The 25,960-nt window shown below is 37.1% G+C and overlaps 2 protein-coding genes across 7 annotated transcripts; both read right to left on the bottom strand.

Moving 5' to 3' along the window:
• Positions 1 to 209: 209 nt before the first annotated feature.
• Positions 210 to 4,572, bottom strand: LOC113342729 (F-box/kelch-repeat protein At3g23880-like). Of its 3 annotated transcripts, XM_026587171.1 has the most exons (3): positions 3,143 to 4,572; positions 707 to 1,262; positions 210 to 459 (listed from the first exon to the last, which is right to left on the bottom strand). In XM_026587171.1, the coding sequence occupies exon 1, from the start codon at positions 4,382 to 4,384 to the stop codon at positions 3,203 to 3,205; it is 1,182 nt and encodes a 393-aa protein (XP_026442956.1). In that variant the 5' UTR covers positions 4,385 to 4,572; the 3' UTR covers positions 210 to 459; positions 707 to 1,262; positions 3,143 to 3,202. The 3 variants fall into 3 exon arrangements, with proteins under 3 accessions (XP_026442956.1, XP_026442955.1, XP_026442957.1); XM_026587170.1 differs by having other exon boundaries at positions 210 to 1,262; XM_026587172.1 differs by lacking the exon at positions 707 to 1,262.
• Positions 4,573 to 18,935: 14,363 nt separating this feature from the next.
• LOC113342788 (F-box/kelch-repeat protein At3g23880-like) lies at positions 18,936 to 22,456 on the bottom strand. 4 transcript variants are annotated; one of them, XM_026587217.1, is made up of 2 exons: positions 20,909 to 22,456; positions 18,936 to 19,534 (listed from the first exon to the last, which is right to left on the bottom strand). In XM_026587217.1, the coding sequence occupies exon 1, from the start codon at positions 22,153 to 22,155 to the stop codon at positions 21,337 to 21,339; it is 819 nt and encodes a 272-aa protein (XP_026443002.1). In that variant the 5' UTR covers positions 22,156 to 22,456; the 3' UTR covers positions 18,936 to 19,534; positions 20,909 to 21,336. The 4 variants fall into 4 exon arrangements, with proteins under 4 accessions (XP_026443002.1, XP_026443003.1, XP_026443004.1 ...); XM_026587218.1 differs by having other exon boundaries at positions 18,936 to 19,528; XM_026587219.1 differs by having other exon boundaries at positions 18,936 to 19,525.
• Positions 22,457 to 25,960: the final 3,504 nt, after the last annotated feature.

Here is a 25,960-nt window from a genome sequence, read left to right as displayed (position 1 = left end):
GGACCCTGGACCCTACCTATCAGGTAGATCTCAGTTCAGGGGATCCCTGAGACATCACTGGTAAAGGATATAGAATTGTTGCCCAAATGACTCAATGCTGCTGCTGCTGATTGCAAAAAAATTCACTGGTTTGAGGAACAACAAATTTATATTTCTTCCTAAAAGAAGAAGTCATGAAAAAGTCACGAAATGCACAGAAAAAAAGAAAAAAAAAAAAAAAAAAATCTTCAGCTTGATTGCAGCAGTGGTTGAGGAAATGCGACGGTTGCTGGAAGTATTGGGGTGCTTGGGCGCTTTGGGGTTTCAACTTCAGAGGTCTTCTTTTATAGTTTTTTGTGGGGTGTTCTCAGATATAATGTTGAGCTCGAGCATCTCATTCTTGTATCTCTGGGTCTTCTGCCGAAACCATAGCCTTTCCTTGCAGATTTTCCATTAGTAGCAAAATAATGAGCTCCGAGCCTGCAACACAACCAAAGCCACAAAATTGATCAAAAAGAAAGAAAATTACAACCAGAAGAAGATAACCTGCAGACTGCCACAGAAGTAGGACCAAAATTCAGAGACGGAACACAAAACTGATACCCAGTGATTCTAACAACAGTAAATAAGAAAGTTAAAACCTGAAATCAAATCATACCACCCCTCAAATCTCATCTACACATAATCAAAGTAAAGAAGATATTGAAGTCAGAGACAGAGAGACTACCTGCTAGGCTGCTACAAATTGATCAAACCGGCTGCATCATATACATCTTCATGTTGCTAATTTTGTTGAACAGGATAGATATACATACAGATCTTTAAGAAAAGAGGGATTTAAAATCATAGGTTAAAGACACACAGAAGGTGGTTAATTTCAGACAAAATCAAAATCCATCTTCATAAATCTGGAAGAAACTTTAGAACTCATCAAGACCAATCTCTGAAAGGTGCCAATAGTGCAACCTTCAAACTACGTATTTATACCCTTAAAAGTTTAGAATTCAAAAGAGGTTCCTCTAAATTTTCTAAAAGAAGCTTGGTGAGAGAGGTAAGGCTGCGACTGATAAAGTTTACTAACCTGTGATCAATCTCCGATAAATAACAAATACAACTGCTGCAGGGAAGGCAACGAACAGAACTCAGTCAAGCTTTTGTAGCCAACGATCATCAGATTTTTAAGAAAGGACAGAAACAGCACATCTCTTCTAGGTATGACATATCTGTAAGACTGATTTCATTTACGAAAGGAAATCCGGAATCCAAACTCTTCAAAGACATTCCTGTTAACTCAAAAAACCTTAGATGTGAAAACTGCCCAATGATTGCTGGGAATTGTCTAATATTTTGGCAGTTTTCCAATTCCAACTGATCCAGAATCCAGATTTGAAAGATTAGAGAGAACATACATCCACATGGGGATGTCCAACCCCATGATTCATGCAAGTGAACAATTTTCAAGATTCTCAAATCATTTGTAGGAACAATACTGCTGCTACTAAAACAAACGTCCTCCAATCGAAATACGTGACAATGACAAATGAAATCAACATTTGCACTAATGAATCTATTTTGCTATAATCAGTAGTACTAAGATGTACTTTATACAAGAATTAACTTAATATTTTTCGCAAGCTGTCACTCATGTAATTGTTTTTGTCTCTAATGAATCTATTTTGGAATAATCAGCATTACTAAGATGCACTTTATACAAGCACTAATAGAAAAAATTTCGCAAGCTGCAAGTTCTTAATTATCTATTCTTCACCTCATGATGATTGAATATGCTTTCCTATTACAAATCGGTGATGTTAGCCACTGCAAATTACAAAAAAGAAGTTTTCCTTGCATAGCTGCATATCATCCAAGAGACTGACCAAAACAAAGATGAGCAATACTGTTTTCAAAAGCTTCTGGCGACGTTCTATCACATTTGCCAGTATAATCACTAAAAACAAAGATTCTTCTAATAATTTTCAACTTATTACAGGATAAATAGGATAGGAACGAGCAAAAGCTACTCACACAACTATCGCAACAATGATGCAGCAGAGTTTCGAGCAAACGCTAATCACACAACTATCTCAACAATGATGCAGCAGTGTTTTGATCCCAGTCGACATATATGGTTCACAATTGCAGTCATTTGGATAGCCATTAATCACAAGTAAAAGTACACAGTTTTCTCAACTTAATAACTTATTACAGGGACTATGGGCCATAGCACATCACAATTATTTCATGGCAAGATGAACCTATCTATCTGTTTTGTGATTAGACAGGTGTTGCCATTCTATAGCATACACAGTTGATAAGAAACACATAGCTTAGTTATTCTTTGTCCTAGAGGTTAATCTCAACAACAGACATATGGTTTGTTGGTTCTGCAGCTTCTGCTTATACTAGAACTAGTGAGTGAACATGCATGATGAAGAAACCAGTTTCATGATATATATTCATATTCGTTACCGCATACTAAATCATGGCCCTTTTATATACACAAGTTGACATGCATTCTTAGAGACTGATATGTTTTTGTCGATATGGTGGACAGATACTATCCAATATCCAATATCCAATATCCAAAGCCCATTTTCCAGTAGCACTGATATGGTGGACTGATATGTTTTTGTCGATATGGTGGACAGATACTATATCCTGATTAAAAATGCTAGTTTTCACACTTTATGAACACGGAATACATCAACAAAGTAAGATCCTCAAAGTAAAAAACCCAGCATGGGAAAAATGTTAACCTCAGAGTTTTCCATTCCTAGATTACCTGAAACAACAACCAAAGTGAATGCAAATACATGGGTACTAAGGAAGTAATTTAGAACCTGACTGAAATTTTATCAAGAGGGGGGCAAAAAACCAAATCCAGGTTGCATTCTGTGACTAAAGTCTGACTAAACGTAAACCAAATTTTCTTGGAGCACCATATATTCAATCATAGAGATCATTTCTGGTATCTAAAAATAACCTCAAGAGACATTCGATGATCCTATGAATCTATTGAAAAAACAATGACAGAACAGTTAACTGAGTTTGTATGTAGAAAGATGCAGAACACCACTTTTATTCTTAAATACAAGGCATACATCAAAATAGTTATAAGAAAACAATAACAGATAACGTGAAAAGCAACGTAGGAACTCTGTACCTCAATTACAGATAAAAAGGACTAATGACATAATCATCCTTCTCCACATTGGCTTCTTCCTCATTCTTCAATTATTTCCTCCTCTATTCTCCATGGCTGCACAAAAGTACCAGAGTTCAAAGAAACTAAGCTTTCAAAATAAGTCTCCTGCTTCATCAACACCAATGATGAACTACGGATATTTGGCTCTCTAGCTGTTCCATTCTTTGTGTCATAAAAAACTAGGTCACCAGGAATCTGAAATAGAATCTCACCACTCTTGAACCAAACCAAGATTAATAAAGAATCATTCACTATTCTTTCATTGGTAATAACATGACATAAATTCCACGATTCTCGAACTCCATAGTCCTGCATCCTCCATATTTGAAAGCGATCACAATCAACACTATTGATGACACAAAGACACCCTTTCAGCAATCCCAAAGTTACAAATATATTCTTTTTCTCAAAGGGTTGTTTTGGTAGTTGCAATTCTTCAAATCTCTCTTCGTTGACATTAAAAGAGACCATAACCAGAGAACGCTGTAGCGCTTGGGTATGTCCTAACCAATGAAGAGCTCCATTAACAAGCACCCCCGGAACTCCACAGATAGGAAAACTATAAGCAACGGATTCAATGCTTTTCCATGAATTTGACCCCATGGTATAAACATCAACCAAAGACATTCCTTGACTCTGATCGATCCTATCGACCGGATAACTATCTCCCACAATTCTAGTGTACTGTAACAGTTTCACAATTTTGTAATCGTGAATCTTATCATCATAACAAAACCCACAAATCCCAAGCTCTTGATTAGCAGAAGATTCATTTGGTGAATCAGGTAATTCCTTGTATTCTTTTGTTGCTGGGTTCCAAAGATAAAGAACATCAGTAACACTAACTTCGAAACCTAAGCAAAACAGACCATCACAAATACCCAATGTTTTAAACAGAAAACCATAAGATTCCAATGGGTAATCCATATTAAGGGCAACATCTTCAATTTCATTCATCGACGACGATAACGAATCATAACTTACAGAGAATAAAGGAGTAGTTTGGTGAATTGGGTCATGGTATTTAATCATGAGGTTAGGGTTGTTTTTCTGGATAGTAACATTAAGATGCATTTTGACAACAGCAGGAGCAGAAATTATGGCTAACCAAGATTTGCATACACACTTACACACATATGTTGTTTCCACTGGTACTCTGTAGAGGATTTCCAAGTACACTTCTTCTGGAATGTTTGACATTGATACTCCCTATTCTTGTTGGAAATGGAAGAAAAAAAAAACAAGTTTAATACTCTTCAATGAAAAATTAGCAGCACCAAGTTCAAATTAGTGATAGGATCATTCAGGGTTCAGATTTTTGTTGGATAAGTAGATGGAGGCAGAGTAGGATTTTACTGGTTAGGGTTTTAGCTTTGGAGGAGAGGAAGAAGTAGAGCAGCTGATTTACTGGGGGAGGGGGGGAATTATGTTTTTATAGTTGGGGCTTGGGCTTTTTAGGGTTTGTTAAAACAACCCGAAACCCGACTTGTGATTTAGGGTGGCAGGTAAGGGTGAGCATGGGGCGGTTTTTACCTCATCCGCATTCAATCAATTTCAATCCGCATTTCAAATTTGGCATCCGCATCAATCCAACATCCAACGGATTTGCATCCAATGGATGCACGGATGAACGGATTGGATGCGAATAATCCGATGAATTTGTTTTAATTAGAATGTATAATGAAAAAATAAGACCATCATAGATAAGTTTTTATAAAACCTACACATTCTATATATGTATATAAATATAAAAGTGTCATGAACAAAACTCCAACAGTAATATTGAGTCTATGCATCATTAATATTGAGTCTATGCATCATTCACTTATTGATCCTGGCATATTTAGGGGCAACCCCAAAAGAATTAGAGGGGACATAAAAGACAAAAAAGGGTCACCCAAACGTAAAATGTAGCTATCCCTTATCTCCCGTTTTTATTAATGGCCAAACTACCCTTCATAATCGGTAGATAATTTTACAATCGGAAGTTAATCCACAATCGGGAGTCAATTTAGTTTATATAACTTCCGAATATAAAGTATTCCCAAAATAAAATCCTCTATCTTTTGAATTTTGATTATCCTATAATCGGTAGTAAATAAAGAACGCGTGATTGGGGGATACAAAACACAATCGGGGGATAGAGGAAAAGGACAAAAACAGGATCCAAATATCAAATCAGGGTCACCCCTTATCTAAGTATTTTATCTAATTCCTAATCTACCCCTTACTAATCAGGTTTAGTGATTAATTATAATTAGAAAAATCATAAGATTATTTGATAAAAGATTAGTGTGTGTTTTTATTTGTATTTGGGTGGGTGGGTGAGGTGAGAGTAGAAGGAGGGAAAATTTTTGAGAGATAATTTTTTTTGGTGAAAATGGAGGATGATTGTGAAGAGAGAATTGTTGCTGAAACTTTAGCTCAACTACAACAAGGAGGATATCTTCAATTTTCTGCTAATGACAACAACTCACAATTGCAAGTATTTGTGGAACCAACACCTTTGGAACATGAATTTTATGAGCATGAAGTGTTTCGTGAAGAACCAACCCAAGAGAGTAAAGTAGCTCACCATATAAGCACTCCCAATACTCTGGCAAAGCTGCGAGGTTGACTTTGAATCCACCATTACTGCTTCTCTAAAAGCTCAGTACCGGCATGGTCAAAGTATGAATACCATGCCGGAACCACGAATACCGACATAGTATTCATATTACGACCATGCCGGAACCTTGATATCCCCCATTTTGAAACTAAAAGAGGCATAGTTTGCAACCAAAAAACTATGCCGGTACAAAAGTTACTTTTTACCTACCACGGAATATTTTATCGAATATGTTACCGGCATGGTTGAATTCTAAGGTTACCATGCCGGTACTGCATGAAAAACATACAGGAAGCAATCCGAAACTAAATACCGGCATGTAAAGTTAATTAACTACCACGCCGGAACTGTGTACCAGCGTGGACTCTTAGATACCGATAGCTCCGGAAGACTGTACCGTCGTTGTTTAATTTTAACGTTACTATGATGGTACCTACAAAAAAACCTACACGAAGGAGTGTTTTCCAAAGCTAAATACCGGCATGGTATACTAAGTATGATCCGCGCCAGAACCTCCTACCGGCGTGGTAACTTAGATCACGAGCATGCCGAAACCAGTATTACCGGCATTGCTTTCAAATATATTTTTAATGCCTGAAGCGTCTCAAAATTGGTCTTCGTTCGACCATGCCGGGACTGTGATCGAGCATGCCGGAACTGAGTACCGGCATAGTATTTAATTTTTTCTTTTTTGGAACTAATTTATTTTCTTTTCGTTCGATCCTTAGGTTGTGACATATATTGATCCAACAAATGCAAAACCGCTCGGTCGGGATACGTCGGAATACTATAAAATGCCTCCGGTATGTTACCAAAGATTTCTTTTCACCTAATATCTTGAATATTACCAATGGATTGCTTGTAATGAACCTTATAATCTCCCATTGTTATCCTTATGTAGGGAATAAAAGATCCAAAGCAATTGCTTGGGCTAAAGAGACTGCTCTAAAGAACATGTGTGTGTTGGTGAGGAATACCCAAGGTTCAAAAAGCCGTTTTGAGATGGTTTGCGAGAGAAGTGGGCAATACAAGGAGAAGAATAGCCACAAGAGAAAGGATTATGTATATCCAAAGAAGACTAATAGGGTATACAAGACCCATACGAGGAATAATTGCCCCTTTAAGCTTGTATTTTGTTTAAATGAAAAGAACAATGAATGGGATTGTGAGGTTTCGTTCGGCCGTCATAACCACCGGGATCCGAAAGATTTTTTTGGTCACTCCCTAGTTGCGAAGCTAAAACCTCATGAAATGGAGGATGTAAAGAGATTGACCAAAGCATTTATCAAATCGAGACAAATTCTCAGAGGCTTCAAGGAAAAGGATAAGACGAACGTGTCTTCTCTAATTACAATTTATAACGCACAAGTAAGTTTTAGAAAGGTGGAATGGGAAGGGAGAAGCGTTATGCAAGAATTGGAGAAGATAGTTTGGGATTACAACTACACGCGTATCATTAAAAGAGGGCCAGACGAAAAGCCCCTTCAAATATTCATTTTGCATCCTTTGCTTTCACAATTGGCTCATACATTTTGTGGTGTTATTATGATGGATTGAACCTACAAGACAAACAAATAAAATATGTCGTTGTTGAACATCATGTCTAGTGTTACACTCCTTTGCTTGATATCCCCCGTCTACTTCAAAAAATTGCAAAAATTTTTGACGGGGGACAGTCCATGTCTAGTGTTACACTCCCAACCACCCGTCCATCTGAACGAGTGTATGGAAGGATTTGGGGGAAAAGTGGGTCGAAGCCTACCCATTGGAGACCCTAATTTGTTCAAATTGGTAATGCACTCTTTCAAATGAAAGAGTGACACTACCCATAGGATTTGCTCTAATAATATAAGTTTAAAAACAAAATTACTTGTAGTAGAGTGAAATTCCCGACAATTGGTTTGTTTTAGCCTTAGAGGCCCTTCTCATCTCGGTCATCAAATGTGCCATTATCACGGTGCCCAAAGAATAGTTATAGACATCTTCCAACGAATCCAAGTACTGAAGGTAGTTTGCACTAACCCTGTTGCCACTAGTGTCAGGGAATACCTTAATGCCCAAGATGTATAACAGGTACGCAGCGGCTGTATAACGAATTTGCGCAGGGTCCCATCCATCCTCCAAACTTCTTTCCTTTGTTTTTTCAAACTTCTTCTTAAGCAGCGTCAGCTGAATGTATTTGTCCTACTAGTCTTAGATACATAGAAGCTCTCCACAGAAGTTTTGTAATCCCAACCAAACAGCTTGTTAGTCAGAGCGTGCAACTTCGACCATTCTAGGTTTGGAGACTTATCTCCTTCTGCAATTGATTTGCCGATAACATTCAAGCCTAGAATGTTCTGAGCATCTTCAGGGATGAAGGTCATCTCCCTAAAAGGGAAGTGCATGGTATCAGTTTCACCATGATATCTTTCGACGAAGCAATTGACAGTCACAGAATCAGGCTTCACATAATTTACAACCAAAGCATATAGACCAGAATCCTTTACTATTGTTTGGACCTCTTCACATTCCTCGGACAAATTCCAACCATCCGCGGCTTGGTTTCGGCAAACACGCACAACCTTCTTATGATCCTACAATTAGGAGACAATACAATTAAGAAATTTTACATAAATATATAACAATACATATGCACAAAATAAAAATGGCTTACATAGGTTTGATAGATAGTACGAGCCCACGAGTCCTTGTATTCAAATAGTTTTTCGGTTCCGGAGCTTCACCCCAAATTTTACCACGTTCAAGGTCAGGTATCATGTCATCAATGTGAGTAAGGTGAGAACCTTTAACTTTTACTTTGACTATGCCCTTGCCCTTCTTGCCCTCGCCTTGAGTTAGTTGTTGACTTGTCCCACCAACTTCGCTTTGGCTTGCTAATTGACTTGGATGAACCTCATCATCTTCCTCCTCACTTTCCTCTTGATCATGCTCATCGTCCTCAACAGTTTCAGTAGGTGGTAGGCCCGGGGAAGCGTGAAAATTAAAGCGTAATAAAAACGCGCCTACAGTAATACCGCAAGTGCACGGTCGTCAGTGTAGGCGCGTTTTTATTACGCTTTAATTTTCACGCTTCCCCGGGCCTACCAAGTTTTTGGCGCCGCTGCCGGGGATTGGTGCTGTGTTTTGTAGTTTCTAGCTATTTTGGGTTCTAAATTGCTATTGGGCTTTTGAGTTAAGGTGATAACAATGGGCTATGGGATTTGGTACCAATGGATTATGAGTACCAATGGGCTTTGATTAAGCTTCTGTTTTGGACTATGGGCTTGTGTGATAATGAAGTGCTTTGGGCCTTGGGCCTTTGAAGTGAACTGAGCCTTGGACTCAGTTGGCTAGGTGCTGAAATGATTTAGGCTTGTGGTTTAATTGGCTGGGCCTCTGCTCCAAGAGTGAATTGGGCCTTTGGCCAAGCAGTTAACTGGGCTTATGGTCCTTGAACAATCAATGGGCTCTTGGCCTTTTAACCTGGACTGGGCTTATGCTGTGAGCCAAGCTCAGTTGCAGCAGCAGCAGTGGAAACCAGGTTGCAGCAGCAGCAGCAAGGAAAAGAAAGCAGCAGCAGTACTGCACAGCAGGGGAAAGAAAGCAGCAGGTTGCAGCAGCAGCAGCAAGGAAAAGGCAGCAAGCCAAGGGGAAGAAAACAAGGCAGTAGCAAGTAGTAAAAGCAGTGAAGCAAAGGTAACAGTGACAGAACAATGAAACTAAACAAGAACAATGGAACCAAGGCCTAAGCCAAGGGCAGTGGAGATGGTGAAGGTGAGCAAGAACAAAAAAATGAAAGGTGAAATGGTGAAGGTGAGCCTAGGCATACTACTAGAGTGGGAAGAGAACCAGTTTGCTCACAGTCACTAGTGAGCACTAGTTTCTCCCCACTGCTCAATCAATCCAAAGCTTCAAAGCTAAACTTCTACCACTAACAGTGAACAAAACATGATTAAACACAAAACTAAACCTAAACAGTTGACAAGACAAGAGAGCCTAGGCATACAACTAGAGTGGGAAGAGAACTAGTTTGCTCACAGTCACTAGTGAGCACTAGTTTCTCCCCAATGCTCAATCAACACAATGCTCTAAGGCTTCTAGCCTAACATTCCACAAAACATGTATCACATGACAGGTACATTAACATTACATGGAACACAAACATGAACAGGAACATGCACTAGGAAAATTGAAGAAACTAAACATCACAGTGAACTAACATTAAACACAAAACTAAATTGAAATTAGAAACAAACAGAAATTATCAGAACATAAACTAAATGAACATGGAATTAAACATGAAATAAAACAGAAATTGAAAATTAACTAAAATTGATTTGAAACTGAAATTGAACATTAACAGAACTTCACAGTCCTGGACACTGGCTAGTCCAGCATAAGTTTTACAACATACACACAAGGCTATTTATACCCAAATCCCTAAATTATACAATTAGGGTTTCTACCCAAAAAATCCCCAAATTGAAAACAGTACAATTAGGGTTTGGTTTTACCTAATTCACCTAATTCAACCATACCCATATCCCTACTCTAGCTTCCCTTTGCTCTCCCTAACAGAAATTAGGGTTTTCTATAAAAATCCCAAAAATTGAGAAATTAGGGTTTCGTAAAATCTTACTTTGATGGCGCAATTTCTTCAATCAATCGCTGACCCATCCTTCCTCTGACTTCACTGCTCCTTCCCATGCCTTTTCTAGCTTCGATTGATAACATGCAATCATTCTCATCAATTCCACACGTCACTGAAATCGTGTGATGTTGATGAAGTTGATTGAAAGTTACCATGTGCGGTAGGTGGTGTGGTTGTGGCAGAGTTGGTGGTGGCGGACATGGTGGTACGGTGGAGCGGCAGTGGAGTTGGTGGTGGAGCGGTACGGCAACAGGGAGGAGGAAGAAGAACGGAAGAGAAGAAGGGAATGAGAGAAAAAACTCTCGATGGTTTTTAGGGTATAGGAATTTTCACTGTGGAGCATGTACATCGGAGATGATGATCAGAAACGTTGAGCGTTGGATGCAAATATGGTTGGTAGATCTAACGGTAATATAAGAGATGAATCACGTCGACCGTCGGATTGTGAAATACAACGAAGTCAACGGTGTTAGATGATGTTAGGTACTGTAGTGTAAAGCGGGAGTATTTAATTTTGATGCACAGGCATAGGATCGACCGTTGGATTCAACTACAATCTAATCTGAAGGTTTGGAATTTAGGCACTATGGTGTTTTGCAGAGACTTCAGATTTTGATGCTCTACGAAGGATCGACCATTGGATGATGAGATGGATCCGATCTAACGGTTGAGAATGGAGGCGGGTATGGATATAGAAAATGGGTTTGGGTAAGGGTTTTGGGCCTTGGGTATGCCAAGCCCATATCTTCTTTAAGAACAATTCTTCCTTCTTGAGCCCATTCCTAGCTTTTTGGACGTGCGCTCCATTCTTTGCGGCTTCCTTGCGTAATTTCTTCCGGCTTTTCACTACTCTTCAGCTCTTTTCTGCTCCGCAAGTCATCCAGACTTTATTTATTACCTAAAAATGCAAAATTAAGTAAGAAAAATATTTATTCTTGAAAACAATGAAAATGCAGAATATGGGATAAAATGTAGAATTAATGCATAAAAGATGAGTTAAATGCCAACAAAAAGGGATAAATATATACAATATTTGCACTCATCAGTAGGTTCACGGATTACAGGTCGACTACGGTCACCACCACTCTCCCAAATTATCCCTCTTGTATTAGCCCCCAAACGCTTGTTGCGACCTTCATTTTTTCCTCGAGGAGGCGGAGACTGAGGAGTATCAAGACCGTCCTTCCTTCTTCTCTTAGTGACAACATCTTTAGTTTTTCTTTTGTTAGCTTCCTTGGCTTTTGACCTATATCATAAGCACACAAAATGAACATAAGACAACTCATTTTCAGTTTAAGTACTGGCATAGACTGTCTTAAACAAACCACGCCGGTACATGGCTCCCGACATAGAAACTTAGCAAATAATTCTTGCCGGTACACCGTTCAGGAAGTTAACATTACCAATCGACAATGCCGGTAGTCATATGTAATTCTCCTGGATACCAAAAGATCACTACTGGCACTCTGGAAATAAAACGATTTCATGCCGTAACTTGGTACCGGCATACAATGCAAACTAAAACCTATGATGTTACTGGTGAAAAATTCATAGGTGTTCCTGTAAGTTTTAAGTCCACTACGGGCATACTCGAATTATTATTAAGGAATGTCGTAACCTAAAACCGGCATAGTATTCAACCCAATTTCTATGCCGGTACATATCATTCAGTTTCAGGCGACTATGGCTTTGGAAACGACATTGTCGTAACCCAATAACGACATTCTATTCATGCTAACATCTAAGCCGTAACTTAATACCGCCACTGTATTCATTCTAGATTGAATGCCGTAACCCAATACCGGCATTGTATTCATACATATTTCAGTGCTGGTACTCTCTGTAACTCAGCTGTTTGAGTTCGAGTTCGCGATTCTAACCTAAACCCATTGTTATAAATCAATTTAAGCACTCATAAAGTAGTTTAAAATCACTTACCCTCTCACAAAAGCCATGTTTGCGAGAGGTTGATTGTCCGAGTTCGCTTCTTCTTCTTCTTCTTCTTCTTGCTCTTGAGCAATCTTAGCAAGTCTTTGTTTTAATTTCTATTCACCAATTGATTTTGAGTTCGATTGGGCATTTGGTTTCTTTCGTGGAGGGATTGATATGATTCGGGTAGGTTAATCGACGAAGCAATTTTTGAATCGACGATTAATCGTCGATGAAGAACGGATGAAGAAGATGAAGAAACTTTTTTTTCAAAACCCTGACCTTAGGTGACTGCAGGAACAGAATGAGGAGAATGGGGGATATGTTTTGGTTATTTTGATTTTAAGTTTTATGGGAAAGAGTAGTATAGTCTTTTCATAATGTTTTTTAATTAACCAAAGGGTATTTTAGTATTTTCATACCCAAAAATCACCCATTAACAGACACTACTGGTTGGGGGAAGTAATGCATATCCCACAATTGTTTTTTGTATCCCCCAATCGCGCGTTCTAAATAAAGTTATCTTGACTCCCGATTAAAGTAGACCTTTGGAAAAAATGGTACCATAATCGACATTGAATTTAGGTTATTTAACTCCCGAATATAGAGTAGCCCCAAAATGAGATTTTGCAAAAAATTCTCTATTTTTTGAATTTTGGTGGAGCTTATAATCGGTAATAAATGAAGTTATCCTTACTTCTGATTATACAGTAGACCTCTTTACCGAAATCCTACCATAATCGGTAGTCAAGATAGTTCATATAATACCGAATATAGAGTGGCCCCAAAATGAGATTTTGCCAAAATTCTCTATTTTTTGAATTTTTGTGGAGCCTATAATCGGTAGTAAATGAAGTTATCCTTACTTCCGATTATACAATAGACCTCTGTACTGAAATCCTACCATAATCGGTAGTCAAGATAGTTCATATAACTACCGAATATAAAGTATAGCCCCAAAATTAGATTTTGCCAAAATTCTCAATTTTTTTAATTTTGGTGGAGCCTATAATCGGTAGTAAATGAAGTTATCCTTACTGCCGATTATACAGTAGACCTCTTTACCGAAATCCTACCATAATCGGTAGTCAAGATAGTTCATATAACTACCGAATATAGAGTAGCCCCAAAATGAGATTTTTCCAAAATCCTCTATTTTTTGAATTTTGGTGGAACCTATAATCGGTAGTAAATGAAGTTATCCTGACTTCCGATTATACAGTGACTCTCTTTGCAAATATCCTACCATAATCGGTAGTCAAGATAGTTCATATAACTAACGAATATAGAGTTGCCCCAAATTGAGATTTTGCAAAAACCAATGGAATTTTGAATTTATCTAGTTGCACAATCGGTTGTTTCGTGATGTTATTTATCTGTCGATTGTGGTACATAAAAAAAATACATGGTCACAATAAGTAGATAAAAAATACTAAACTACCGATTATGAAGGGGCATATAAGTATTTTCAACCTATTTTGTCTTTTGTGTCGCCCCTAATTCTTTTGGGATCGCCCCTAAAGACGCCAGGTTATTGATTGCCTTGTAGATGTGAGAGTGTGGAATTCTGTGAACCAAATTCTGCATCATACTATTAGTAATATATCTTGATTTTCATAACTGGCTTTGTTCCATCTTTAGCATTAACAATGCAGGGGTGCAGTTAGATCAGAGGGCAGTTGAATATGTTGGTTTTATAACTTGGTATTTGTGGAAAGCAAGGTCCACAAAAGTGTTTGATAATGTTCAGACAGATGACAGGATAATTGCAGGAAATATCACTAAACATTTAGAGGAATGGAGATCTTATTGACATGGCAGTCAATCTACTGCTAATAATGTTTTACTAGTTAATCAAGTGTGGTAGGCACCAACTTTAAACATGGAGAAGATTAACTTTGATGCTTCATTGATAAATGAGAATGTTTCAATAGGTATTGGACTAATATCTAGAGACCATGCAGGTGAATGCAATGGAGTGCGATGCATCCCAAAAATTAGAGTAGATGCGGAGCAAGCAGAAGCGTTGGGAGCTTGGAAGCAGTTTTATGGGCTAAGGAAATGGGATTTAGGAATATTCACTTGGAAGGCGAGTGCTTGAATGTAGTGAATGCTATTCAAGGCCACTCAACAGCTATGAAATGGACTACAAGTAGTATAATAAGGGATGTTTTATTTTTACTTTCGGATTTTGAAACATGGACATGTGTAATGCTAAGAATAACGCCGACTCTTTAGCAAAGTATGCAAGAGTACTTCTTGATAAAGCAGATTGGTATGTAAAAACTGGCCTTCCTGGATTGAAGAATTAATCCATGGTGACCAAAACAATTCTTTATAATTTCAATGAATTCCTCTTTCCCCATTAAAAAAAAGACTCATATTATTGGGCTTTAAAGTCCATGGGTTTTTGGGGCTTCATTGAGTTCTAATATCCAAATATGGATGGGGAAATCTAATTAATAGGAAAAGTCAATTATACCTTTCTTATAAACATATTATAATAAATCACTATAATATATAAAAAAAGAGATTAATCTTCTCTTTTTCTTCATTTCATCGTGATTTCATCATAATGAAAATGATGATCATAATTTCATCATGATGAAATCATGATTATTGAAAAACTTAAATATATATTTCTTCTTTCTCTCTTCTTCTTCTCCTCCATCATATCGTGATTCTTCATCGCATCATGATGAAGATGATGATCATACAAGAAACTAAAATCGATTATTCTTCCTCTCTTCTTTTTCGTCTTTTCCATCGCGTAGAAATGATAAACAAAATTAAGAAAACCCACCATTTATTTTTACTTTTGATTGACTTAAAAATACATTTCGATTAATTTGAGAGAGAAAAAATGTTAGGGTACCGACTCTAAACTCGTCATAAGCCCATGGGTAGAACTCAACTCGAAAACCGGTTGACTAGATGAGGGATCTCATTGACTTATAAACTACCCAATTAAGCCCTATCTACCAATGTGGGACTAAGGTCCCACATCCCACCACGCTTCCAGACCCAACACCCTCATTGGCCCACTCTGTCGACACTGACCCGATGGTAGCCCTTTCCTTATGGCGGCTCCACTCGACTATCAGTATTCAATGTGGTGACAACTACGCCCACACATAGGTGCCCCTACACCTTAATCCATCCTATAGGTCACCCCTTCCATGGAGCGGGTATGAGTCGTGGTGGTTGCTCTGATACCAAATGTTAGGGTACCGACCCTAAACTCGTCATAAGCCCATGGGTAGAACTCAACTCGAAAACCGGTTGACTAGATGAGGGATCCCATTGACTTATAAACTACCCAATTAAGCCCTATCTACCAATGTGGGACTAAGGTCCCAACAAAAAAACAGTTTTTGAAACTGTATAACGGCTGGGAGTTCACACTTTCCCAACCGTGAATCATGTATTACAGTTGGGAAAATACATGTTTCCCAACCGTGAACCCTGAACCTATCTGTACGGTTGGAAAAGTAAGAACTCTCAACCATAAAAGAGTGTCTACGTCTAGATTTCCTAACCGTAAGCTATTCTAGATAATCACATAGAAGAAATACAAACATAGGTCTAATTTCGATTAGGTTTTCCCCGCCGAAAATGCTACTTTCGCCTAGGTTCCCCAGCCGTAACTTGAACTTTCGGCTTGAAAAACCTAGTCGTAACTATTTCTGATACTCACAAAAATTAGAAGAAAAAAAATCGGTTGGGAGTTCTTGTCGACCCAGCCGTGAAAGTAATTTACGGCTGGGATATCTTCGATTCCGAGCCGTAAATTATTATTCACGGCTGGGTCGACAATATTTCTCAACCGTAACTACAAAAAATTCCAAATTTTTCCCGATTTCATCGGTATTGAATCAACAAAATTATTTGGGATTTTTAACAAACTGCCACACTTGCAAATCCCGATTCAAGAAAATGCCACCGTTTTTTTCAGAATTTATTAAATGCCACAAACGTTAGTTTTTCCGTCAGGACCCACACACTTGGTCTTTTTCGCTGACTCGGTCAAAATAATCTGTCGTGATTTACATATTTACCCTTGAAAATCCTATTATACTAGTCATGGGTTCACCATCTTTCCCCGTTAGTTCTTTCTTCTTCCTCTTTCCCCTGTTCTTCTCTTTTCGTGTTTCCGTGAGAAGATTTTGTGATTATGATATCAGAAACTTAAGAGAAACGTTAAGAGTTGGTTGTCGGTGATGCTGTTGTGATTGTTTGAGCACGGGATGAAGAGGATGGAGTTGCTGTTGTAGATCGAACCTATTAAGGTCTGCAGATTGTGTTAAAATTGAAATTAGGCTTTGATTTTGGTCGGATTAATGGGTTTTTTGTTTTCTAATCATATCTGACTAATGGGTTTCCATCAGGATTTGAAATTGAGATTGAAATTTTTCTTTCATTATTTTTTTCTGAGTTTGAAATTGAAAGTAGGGTTTGATTTTCTCACTAATGGTTTCATTTCAAACTCAGGCGAAAAATAAATCAAAGACTTAGTTAAGGTTTCTGGATTTGAATAAAGGGAATTAGTTAGTGAACTGCATGAATGATGAAGGAGATGGAATTGTGGAGTTATGAATTGGTGAGGGTTCTATTTTGACTGAAGAGAATTTTGGGTTTGTGAGAAATTGATCACAAAATCGATCAATTGATAATGGGTTTTTACTGTTACGAGGAATGGAGAAGGATTTATTGATTGAATCTCTGTTTGCAGTGAAAATATAGGGTTTCATGAGAAGAACTCATGGAAGGATTTGGGATGGCTATTTGGTGTTGGTTGAAGCCGAACCGAGCTAGCAGTGAAGATTGGTTAATTGTAAGAGGTTAGATTTTGGGTCTGAGGTAATTTTCTTCAATCAATTGAATTGAATTTCTGTTACTGTGATGAGTTATAGAGTTTAGGTAATTATTGTATTAATTTTGAATTGAAGAATTAAATGGATGATATTGTTGACCTTGATAATCTTAGGATGTCTGAGTTGATAGGAATTGATGTTGAGGCTATGTTAATGTGGAGAGCTGATGTGTTGAGCTGAGCTGAAGGTGATGGCTGCAGAGAAAGACAAACAAATATGAATGTTGTTGCTATAGGATTGAGTTGAATTAGAGATTGGAGAAGATGCAGTTGCAATGGTGAATCATACAAGATGAGATGGTGCTAGTGATTGTTGCTAAGGGACGTGAGTTACAGCTGAATTTGCAAGTAGATGAGCAGAAGCTGAATATGGATAAAGTAACTGATTCAGCAGAAGCTGCAGTCGCATTAGCAACTTTATGATAACTAATTTTTGAGTGAAGTACAATGTTCTATATCAATTCTAAATGTAATTTTGTTTTTTATTTCAGCAGATGAGGTGCGGAAGGTTGCTGATGCTGGTGCCGAAAGAAGGTAGAATGAAAGCCATGAAACAAGTACCACCGGGGTTGAGGGTCTAAACTGAATATCCTAGTTACTTCGTTGTTGTTGTGCTAGAGATAGTGGAGGATGATACTGCCAAGTATCCTAGCTATGTTTTGAGTTTTGTGTTTTCTTTTTTTGTTCTGAAATCTGCTCAGTGGTGATTTTAAGTACATAATAAGGAAAATGTAAGTTTAGGCGCATCGTTTTTTATGTTAGTGTGATTGCTTCTTTGTACTTGTAGAAATCTATGTGAATGGAAATGCACTTTGTTTTCGCTTTTGACACTAGAATCTGTTGTGAAGTGCAAATGAATCAAATGATGTTGTTGTTGCTGGATGAGCACAACGCGGTCTATTTGTTCGATGAAATGACCCAAAGAAGACATGAACTGTAGTGAGATATTTCAAGGGTGTAAATGTCTTTTTCTAAGCTGAACTACTGCCACCTATGCACTAACGGATGTAAACTTTTGCTTGGAAAAAAACTGGATGGAAAAGGTCAAATGTGTGGCACTAAATAAATTCTGAAAAAAACGGTGGCACTTTCTTAAACACGAAATTGAAAGTGTGGCACTTTATTAAAATCCCCAAATTATTATTGGGAATCAAGTATAAGGTTCTCCTGAGTGTTTTAAAACTTTTCAAAAAAGTTTAATTTTTTTATTTTGAAAATCATCTTCTTGGATCAATAAAAAAATCGATGAAAAAGATTAGTCGTATGATTAATCTTAATCTATACACTAATCATTATTAACTTGGTTAATTACCATAATTAACACTAATCAAATTGGGGTATTTTAGACATTATTGAAAATAGTTGGATAAGGGGTTATAGAATTACTACTAATGACCCAAAAAAGCCCCCAAAAGACCATTGACTTCAAAGCCCCAATAATAGGATTCTAACAAAAACTACTCAAATTTGGTTTTCGAATTCATACCTATACTATGCACACTTTTTCATTTTTTTGTGCCTATAGATGTAATAAAATACCACAAATTTTTTTAAAAAGGGAAACAAAGTTTCATTTAAAATAGTAGAAAACTCAAGAACAATACAAATTTCAAACTCAAAACACAAGAGAAATAAAGTTCGACAGTAGTGGTGGTGTGACATCTCTGCAGAATTCTGGCAGCAGTGGCTGGTGGTGTTGCGGTGCTCGATCCCATTGGTGCCTTAGGTGGTCTTTATTTTGGGGTTTTCTTGTGGGGTGGTGTTCTCAGAAATGAAAATTACAACCACAAGAAGATAACTGCAGACTGTCTTAGATGCAAGACCAAAATTAAGATACTGAAAATAAATTGATACCTAGCACTTCGACAGTAAATAAGAAAGTTAAATCAAATTCCATCTATACATAATCAAAATAAAGAAGATATTAAAGAACAGAGGGAATACCTGCTACTGCAACAAACTGCTTATTTTATCAAACAAGGAAAGAGACAATTGATAAGTCTGGTAGAAACTTCAGAACTGGAAAACTCATCAAGACCAATCTCTGAAGAGAGCTAACGAACTTCAGATTCTGAAGAAAAGGACAGAAACAGCACACTTCTTCAGATTCCTGTAAACTCAAAAAACCTTGGACATGGAATGCCCGACCATTCCTGGAAGTTGTTTAATTTTTTGCAGTTTTCAAACTGATCCAGATTTTGACAATCAGAGAGAACATACATCCACATGGGAATACACAACCCCATGTTTCATGTCAAAATTCTCAAATTAGTTGGTAGGTTGGAGAGCTTCTAATACCTGCTGCCACTACAAGAAATGTCCTCCAATCAAAATACAGTGACAAATGAAAACAACATTATTTTTGTTTCTGATGAATCTATCTATTTTGGTATAATCAGCGTCACTAAAATGTACTTTATACAAGCACTAACAGAAAAATATTTCGCAGGCTGCAAGTTCTTAATTATCTAAGTCTTCACCTCATGATGATTGAATATGCTTTCCTATTACACATCGGTGATGCAAAGTACAAACAAGCTGCTGGAGACATGCCATCACACTTTTCAGTAAAATCACCAAAAACAAAGATTCTTTTAAGAATTTCAACTTATTACTGGGGAAAAAAAAAGGACAGGAACGAGCAAAAGCTACTCACACAACTATCTCAACAATGATGCAGCAGAGTTTTGATCCCACTCATAATATATGGTTCACACAACTATTATAAGGAACAACCTAAATGTACACAGTTTTCTCAACCAAACAAACTATTACAGGGACTATGGACCAGACGACCATAACATGATCAGAAAACCATTATCATGACATATTATTCAAATTCCTTACTGGATATACTAAATTATGGCCCTTCTATATTCACAAGTTGACACTCATTCTGAGAGAGTCATATGTATTCGTCAATATAGTGGAGAGATAATATATCCATATTCAATATGCTATTTTTGACACTTTACGAACACAGAACACATCAACAAAGTAAAAACCTAGCATGGGAAAATGCTAACCTCAGCAAGACCTTTAAGACCAAATACTAAAAGAGCAACTAGTTATCTAGTCCAATAACAGAGCTTCAGCAGCTTGGGAAGCATAAACACCTTCCCTTCTACATTTCACTTCTAGGTTACCAAAGTGAATGCAAATGGGCAAAACACCAAATCAAGCTTGTAATTCTATAAAACATTCTGCGACTGAAGTCTGACTAAACGTCACCAAAAACCTTGTAACACAACAAAGAGGTTAAGAATTTGAAAATAGATAGATTCTTCTATTGTTCAGCTTTCAGCTTATAATATCAAAAGACAGGAGTACACCACAAACCTTTTTTTTAAGACTATAAAATTTTAACGATTCTTCACTTCTCAGTTACCTTTTACATAAGAAGCATATTTGAACAATATCGCCTGACTGCAGGCATGGATGGAGAACTATGTAATAGTATCTATTCAATTACAAAGATCATTTCAGATATCTATAAATAACCTAAAGAGACATTGGATAATTCTAAAAATCTATTAAAAAAACAATGACAGAAAAGTTAATTGAGTTTGTATGTAGAAAGATGCAAAACCCCCTTTTTACTCATAAACACACAGCATACATCAAAATAGTTCTAAGAAAAGATTAATTGAAAATGTGAAAAGCAACATAGGAACTCCATACCTCAATTACACATAAAAAGGACTAATGACATAATCATGCTTCTCCGCAGAGGCTTCTTCCTCATTCTTAAATTATCTCCTCCTCTATTGTCCATGGCTTCAAATAAGTACCAGAGTTTAATGAAACTAAACTTTCATAATAAGTCACGTGTTCCATCAAATCCAATGACGAATTATGGATATTTGGTTCTCTAGCTGTTCCATTCTTTGCGTCATAAAAAACTAGGTCACCAGGAATCGGAAACAGAAACTCACCACTCTTGAACCAAGCCAACGTTAATAAAGAGTCATTCGCAATTCTTTCATTGGTAATAACATGACGTAAATTCCACGATTCTCGAACTCCATAAGCCTCCATCTTCCATATTTGAAAGTAATTGGGATCAATACTATTAATGACACAAAGACACCCTTCCAACACTCCCACAGTTACAAATACATTCTTTTTCTCAAAGGGTTGTTTTGGCAGTTGCAATTCTTCGAATCTCTCTTCGTTGATATTAAAAGAGACCATAACAAGAGAACGTTGTAGTGCTTGGGTTGGGTATATCCTAACCAATGAAGAACCCCATTAACAAGCACCCCAGGATCTCCACAAATAGGAAAACTATACGGAACAGATGCAATGCTTTTCCATGAATTTGACCCCATGGTATAAACATCGACTAAAGACATTCCTTGACTTGGATCCTCCCTGTCTACCGGATAACTATCCTCCACCATTCTCCTATACTGCAACAGTTTCACAATTTTGTAATCGCCATTCCTATCATCATAACCAAACCCACAAACCCCAATCTCTTTACTCTCAGAAGATTCATTTGGTGATTCAGGTAATTCCTTGTATTCTCGTGTTGCTGGGTTCCAAAGATAAAGAACATCAGCGACACCAACTTCAAAACCTAAGCAAAACAAACCATCACAAGTACCCCATGTTTTAAACAGATAACCATCAGATTCCAATGGGTAATCCATTGCAATAGCTTCGTCTTCAAACTCATTTGTCGACGAAGATAACGAATCGTAGCTAACAGAGAAAGTAATAGTACCTTGATTAACCGGGTCATGGTATTTAATCATAACTTTAGGGTTATTTTTCTGAATTGAAACATTGAGATGCATTTTGATAAAATCAGGAGTAGAAATTAAGGATAACCAAGATTTACATACACACTTACATACAAATGTTGTTTTCACTGGTACTCTGTATAGGATTTCCAGGTACACTTCTTCCGGAAGGCTTGACATTGATACAAATTAGTACTTTCAAATGGCAAATTGGGTAAGACTAAGAGTTAAGCTTGTGACGAATTAGTGATCGGATGATTCTCATTTCTTAATTCTCACCCATGATTTGGTTTTTTCCGGTTCAGCTTTTTGATTTGATATGTAAATGGAGGCAGAGTAGGATTTTGCTGGTTAGGGTTTTCAGGTGCAGGAGAGGAAGCAGAGCGGCTGGTTTTATTGGAGAGGGGAAAAAATGATTTCGGGCTTTTTTTAGGGTTTGATAAGACAACCCGAAACCCTAGTTAGCAATTCCTATTTCCTATCTTCTTCACGAAAATTTGACGTACTATCATCCCTCACAATATGGCCGTATTATTACAGCGCCGAACTGAAATGAATAATGCCAGCGCGTACCGAATTTTTTAGACAATTCGGCTGTTCAATTCAGATTTTGACTAAGGAGCAGTGGCGGAACTAGAAAATAATTGATGGATGGCTTGAAAATAATTTGGCTTAACTTGGGCTGGTTTAAGCCTATTGTTTAGCCTTGATCTTTGTGAACCAAACACAAATGCACTATAAAAATGTAAGTTTTCTTAGACTTTGGGCTGGCTTAAGCCGGCCCAAGTAACCACACAGTTCCGCCCCTGCTAAGGATCATTTTCTAATGGTGAAATGTCAATACTGCTCTTTATCCAATAAAAACTAAAACAAGAATTAATCTTTGTATCCCGTCATTTATCCAATTCATCCCCCACTCATTTCATCCCCTCCTCTTTTTCGATAATTTTTTCATTTCATCGTCAATTAATCGATGATTCTAAAAATTTCTTCGTCGATCAATACCATCTATAAACATGCTCCTTCGAATCAAACTATATGAACGGAAATGCATAGATCCTAATGTGGGAATTACGGCTCAAATAAAGCAACATATCATGGAAGAAGACGAAGACAACTCCGGTGATCAACCACTTAGTTAAATGGTTCCGGAGAAAAGGTGGGTGATTCCCGTTTATTTTCACATTGATTTGGTTGAATTTTACAGGTTTTAAATAAAAAATTAAGTGAAAATTAGGTTCACGGTTAAGCAGTCATATTGATATGAGTATGAAAGCAATACCGATTCTTGTTGTTTGTTTTGTTTATTGAATGAAGGCAATACCGACAATATTAATTGGTATTGTATTTTGTTTGAATTCAATGCCGACTCGCATTTAGTGTATTCGGTGTTTTTGTATGTTAATAATCGGTATAGTCGATTTTCATGGATCAATACCGATTACCAACCTCATCCAATTTCAATTCAGTCAATTTTACTTAATTTTCTAAAGTTTGAAGCTTTGATTGAAAAATTAATATAATTGAATTACTAATTAAAATTTTACATTTTTGAAGAAAAATATTTTTTTATCAGATAAAAAGAAGGAAAAAGTTTCGATACAAAATTTATTTTTATATTAATTCCAAGAAGATTCTTGAGAAAAAAAATAAATATTGAAATCCACAATATTATTTTTGTGGAACTTTTATATCAAAATCTTGAAATATTTTCATGATTGCATCATACAACCATTGACACAATGAAGAAAAAACAACAACTAAACAAGCCTCTACTTTTATTACCAACATATCCGGTGCAGATCCACCTGGTCAGGGGCCTCACCATGTATATATCCCTACCCAGCCCCTTGGCAAATGGTGATAGAGGCCATCTTTACGCACCAACCACTTACAATTAAGGCCACAATCTCTGACGTCTGTTTTGGCATTGTAGATCTCGAAGTCTCCTACAATCCAGTGTCCAGTTGAACTGTCGTACCATGTCATCCAGCACCAAAATAGTGTTGTACTAATATAACCCTTCGCTTAAACTGCCAAGTGTAGTCCTCCTTATAATGGACCCATCTTTCAGCAATATAGTCGTCTTTGGATTTGCAGTGCATTTTAAGATCCATATTTTCACCCAGATCATTAGCTACATGCACATGGATATATCTTAAGAGTTGTGATGAGCAATTCTGAATCAAGAGCAAAAACATGAGCAAATAAACAAAAACAATTTTGACATTGTTGTTGCTTCTATTCTTTACAACACCACCCATTATAAATATTTGTCAAGTTTATAGACGTGAAAATTAATTTGTGTACGTTCCTGCCCATTATATAGAACAAAAGAAATATAGTATCTCTACTCTATCAATTAAGATAAGAGATACTAAGATATTTTTTGGATTCTTTCTACATTTAGCAATAAATGTTATGGTTCTCAATTGGATATCAATAAATTTTCTGTTTCTCTTCAAAAATAAAATAAAATTGGATGTTGATTCTGTGACATCAATGCTCGGTTACATAATAAAAATGAGAAAGATGACGTACAGGCACAAAGTGTCGATCTGAGCTTTCTCCCCTTGGTTTCTTCTCTTTCCACATGATTTTTAAAGACGATTTCCACTTCTTATCATTTTTAGTTAGGTTCAGTCTTTTTTCGAGGATTTCTCAAACGCCATCAATCTCTTTCTATCTCAAAACATTTGTGTTTTTCTCTCCATTTCTTATCTGAGTTTTTCTCCCTTTGCATTGTTGGAAAAAGGGTTTGTTAAAATCTGCGGGCATCCAACTCAAAATCAATTGACAATGAGTGGAGCGGGCCAATTCCACATTATATTTAAGTTAATTAAGCGGGTTATAGCGATGTGGAATTATTTGTCCTTTCACACGTGTAAGGCCAGTCACTGGGCCTTACACGTGGACCTACGTACGAGTTATCAGTCCATCGGTAACAGGTGTACACAGGTGAGTGACTAAATCAGGAGGTAACACCTCGGCTGATACTACACCTCGGGTGTACAAGTGACAAAGTGGTAGGTTAAACACTTCGGCCAGTAACTCAGCCTACACTCGGCGTACGCAGGTCTAGATCTGGGGCTTAGCTTTGATACCATGTTAAAGTCTGCGGGCATCCAACTCAAAACCAATTGGCAATGAGTGGAGCATCCCTTCCATATTATGTTTAAGTTAATTAAGCGTATTATAGCGATGTGGGACTATTTGTCCTTTCACAAAATAGAAGATGAAATAAACACAAAGATAATGTTGTATTGATGACTTTCAAGGCTCGAATAGATTTCTTTTAGACAATTTCTATCCTCCCAATATAAATTGGCGATTACAATAGGTATGCGAAATAATGCCTTCAAGATACAATGAAAGCCCTACAACAGATAAATTAGACTCAGGGTTTGTACCCCTTGACCCAATCAAGAACACACTAGAATGAGATTATGATAATGCTTAGAAGAGAGAAAACAAAAGCTTTAGATGTTGTTCATACTTACAAATGAAGCCAATCATCACTACTTATAGGGAACTCATACATATTGGAGATGCCTCCTCATTTCAAAAGACACATAAGAAATCTAATGGGAATGGTTGTTTCTTTTGTGAATCATCACACCCATTAGGGGTGCCACTTCATCTCCAACTAACATCCATTGTGTCTATTCAACACAGGACGCTTCCCCGTCGGCAAACCAAAAACGAAAACCATTTTGTTTTCTATGTTACTGAAAATATCCAACACGCATCCTAAAGCTTTTTCGAAGTAAAAAGAAAACACTTCATCCTATTTTGCGCATCATCCTTTTCTTTTTTTTTCCAATTTGAATTTCTCCTTGGAATACTAAAATTTCCCATGAGACAGTATAAGCTTGCTTATGTGGACTTCAACAATTTCCTAAATGATTATGAAGTTATAAGACAAATTTGCAGCAGGATTTGTGATTAATGAAGCACATTGTATAAGTTACGTATTCCTTTTAGC

Source organism: Papaver somniferum, unplaced genomic scaffold, assembly GCF_003573695.1.
Source record: "Papaver somniferum cultivar HN1 unplaced genomic scaffold, ASM357369v1 unplaced-scaffold_47, whole genome shotgun sequence".
NCBI lineage: Eukaryota > Viridiplantae > Streptophyta > Magnoliopsida > Ranunculales > Papaveraceae > Papaver > Papaver somniferum.
Note: the sequence above shows the minus strand (reverse complement) of the source record. Positions and strands in the feature narration are given on the sequence as shown.

Bases quoted from the DNA above. Each gene is read 5' to 3' on its own strand.
- LOC113342729 (XM_026587170.1), bottom strand. From the start codon at position 4,384: ATGTCAAACATTCCAGAAGAAGTGTACTTGGAAATCCTCTACAGAGTA.
- LOC113342788 (XM_026587217.1), bottom strand. From the start codon at position 22,155: ATGTCAAGCCTTCCGGAAGAAGTGTACCTGGAAATCCTATACAGAGTA.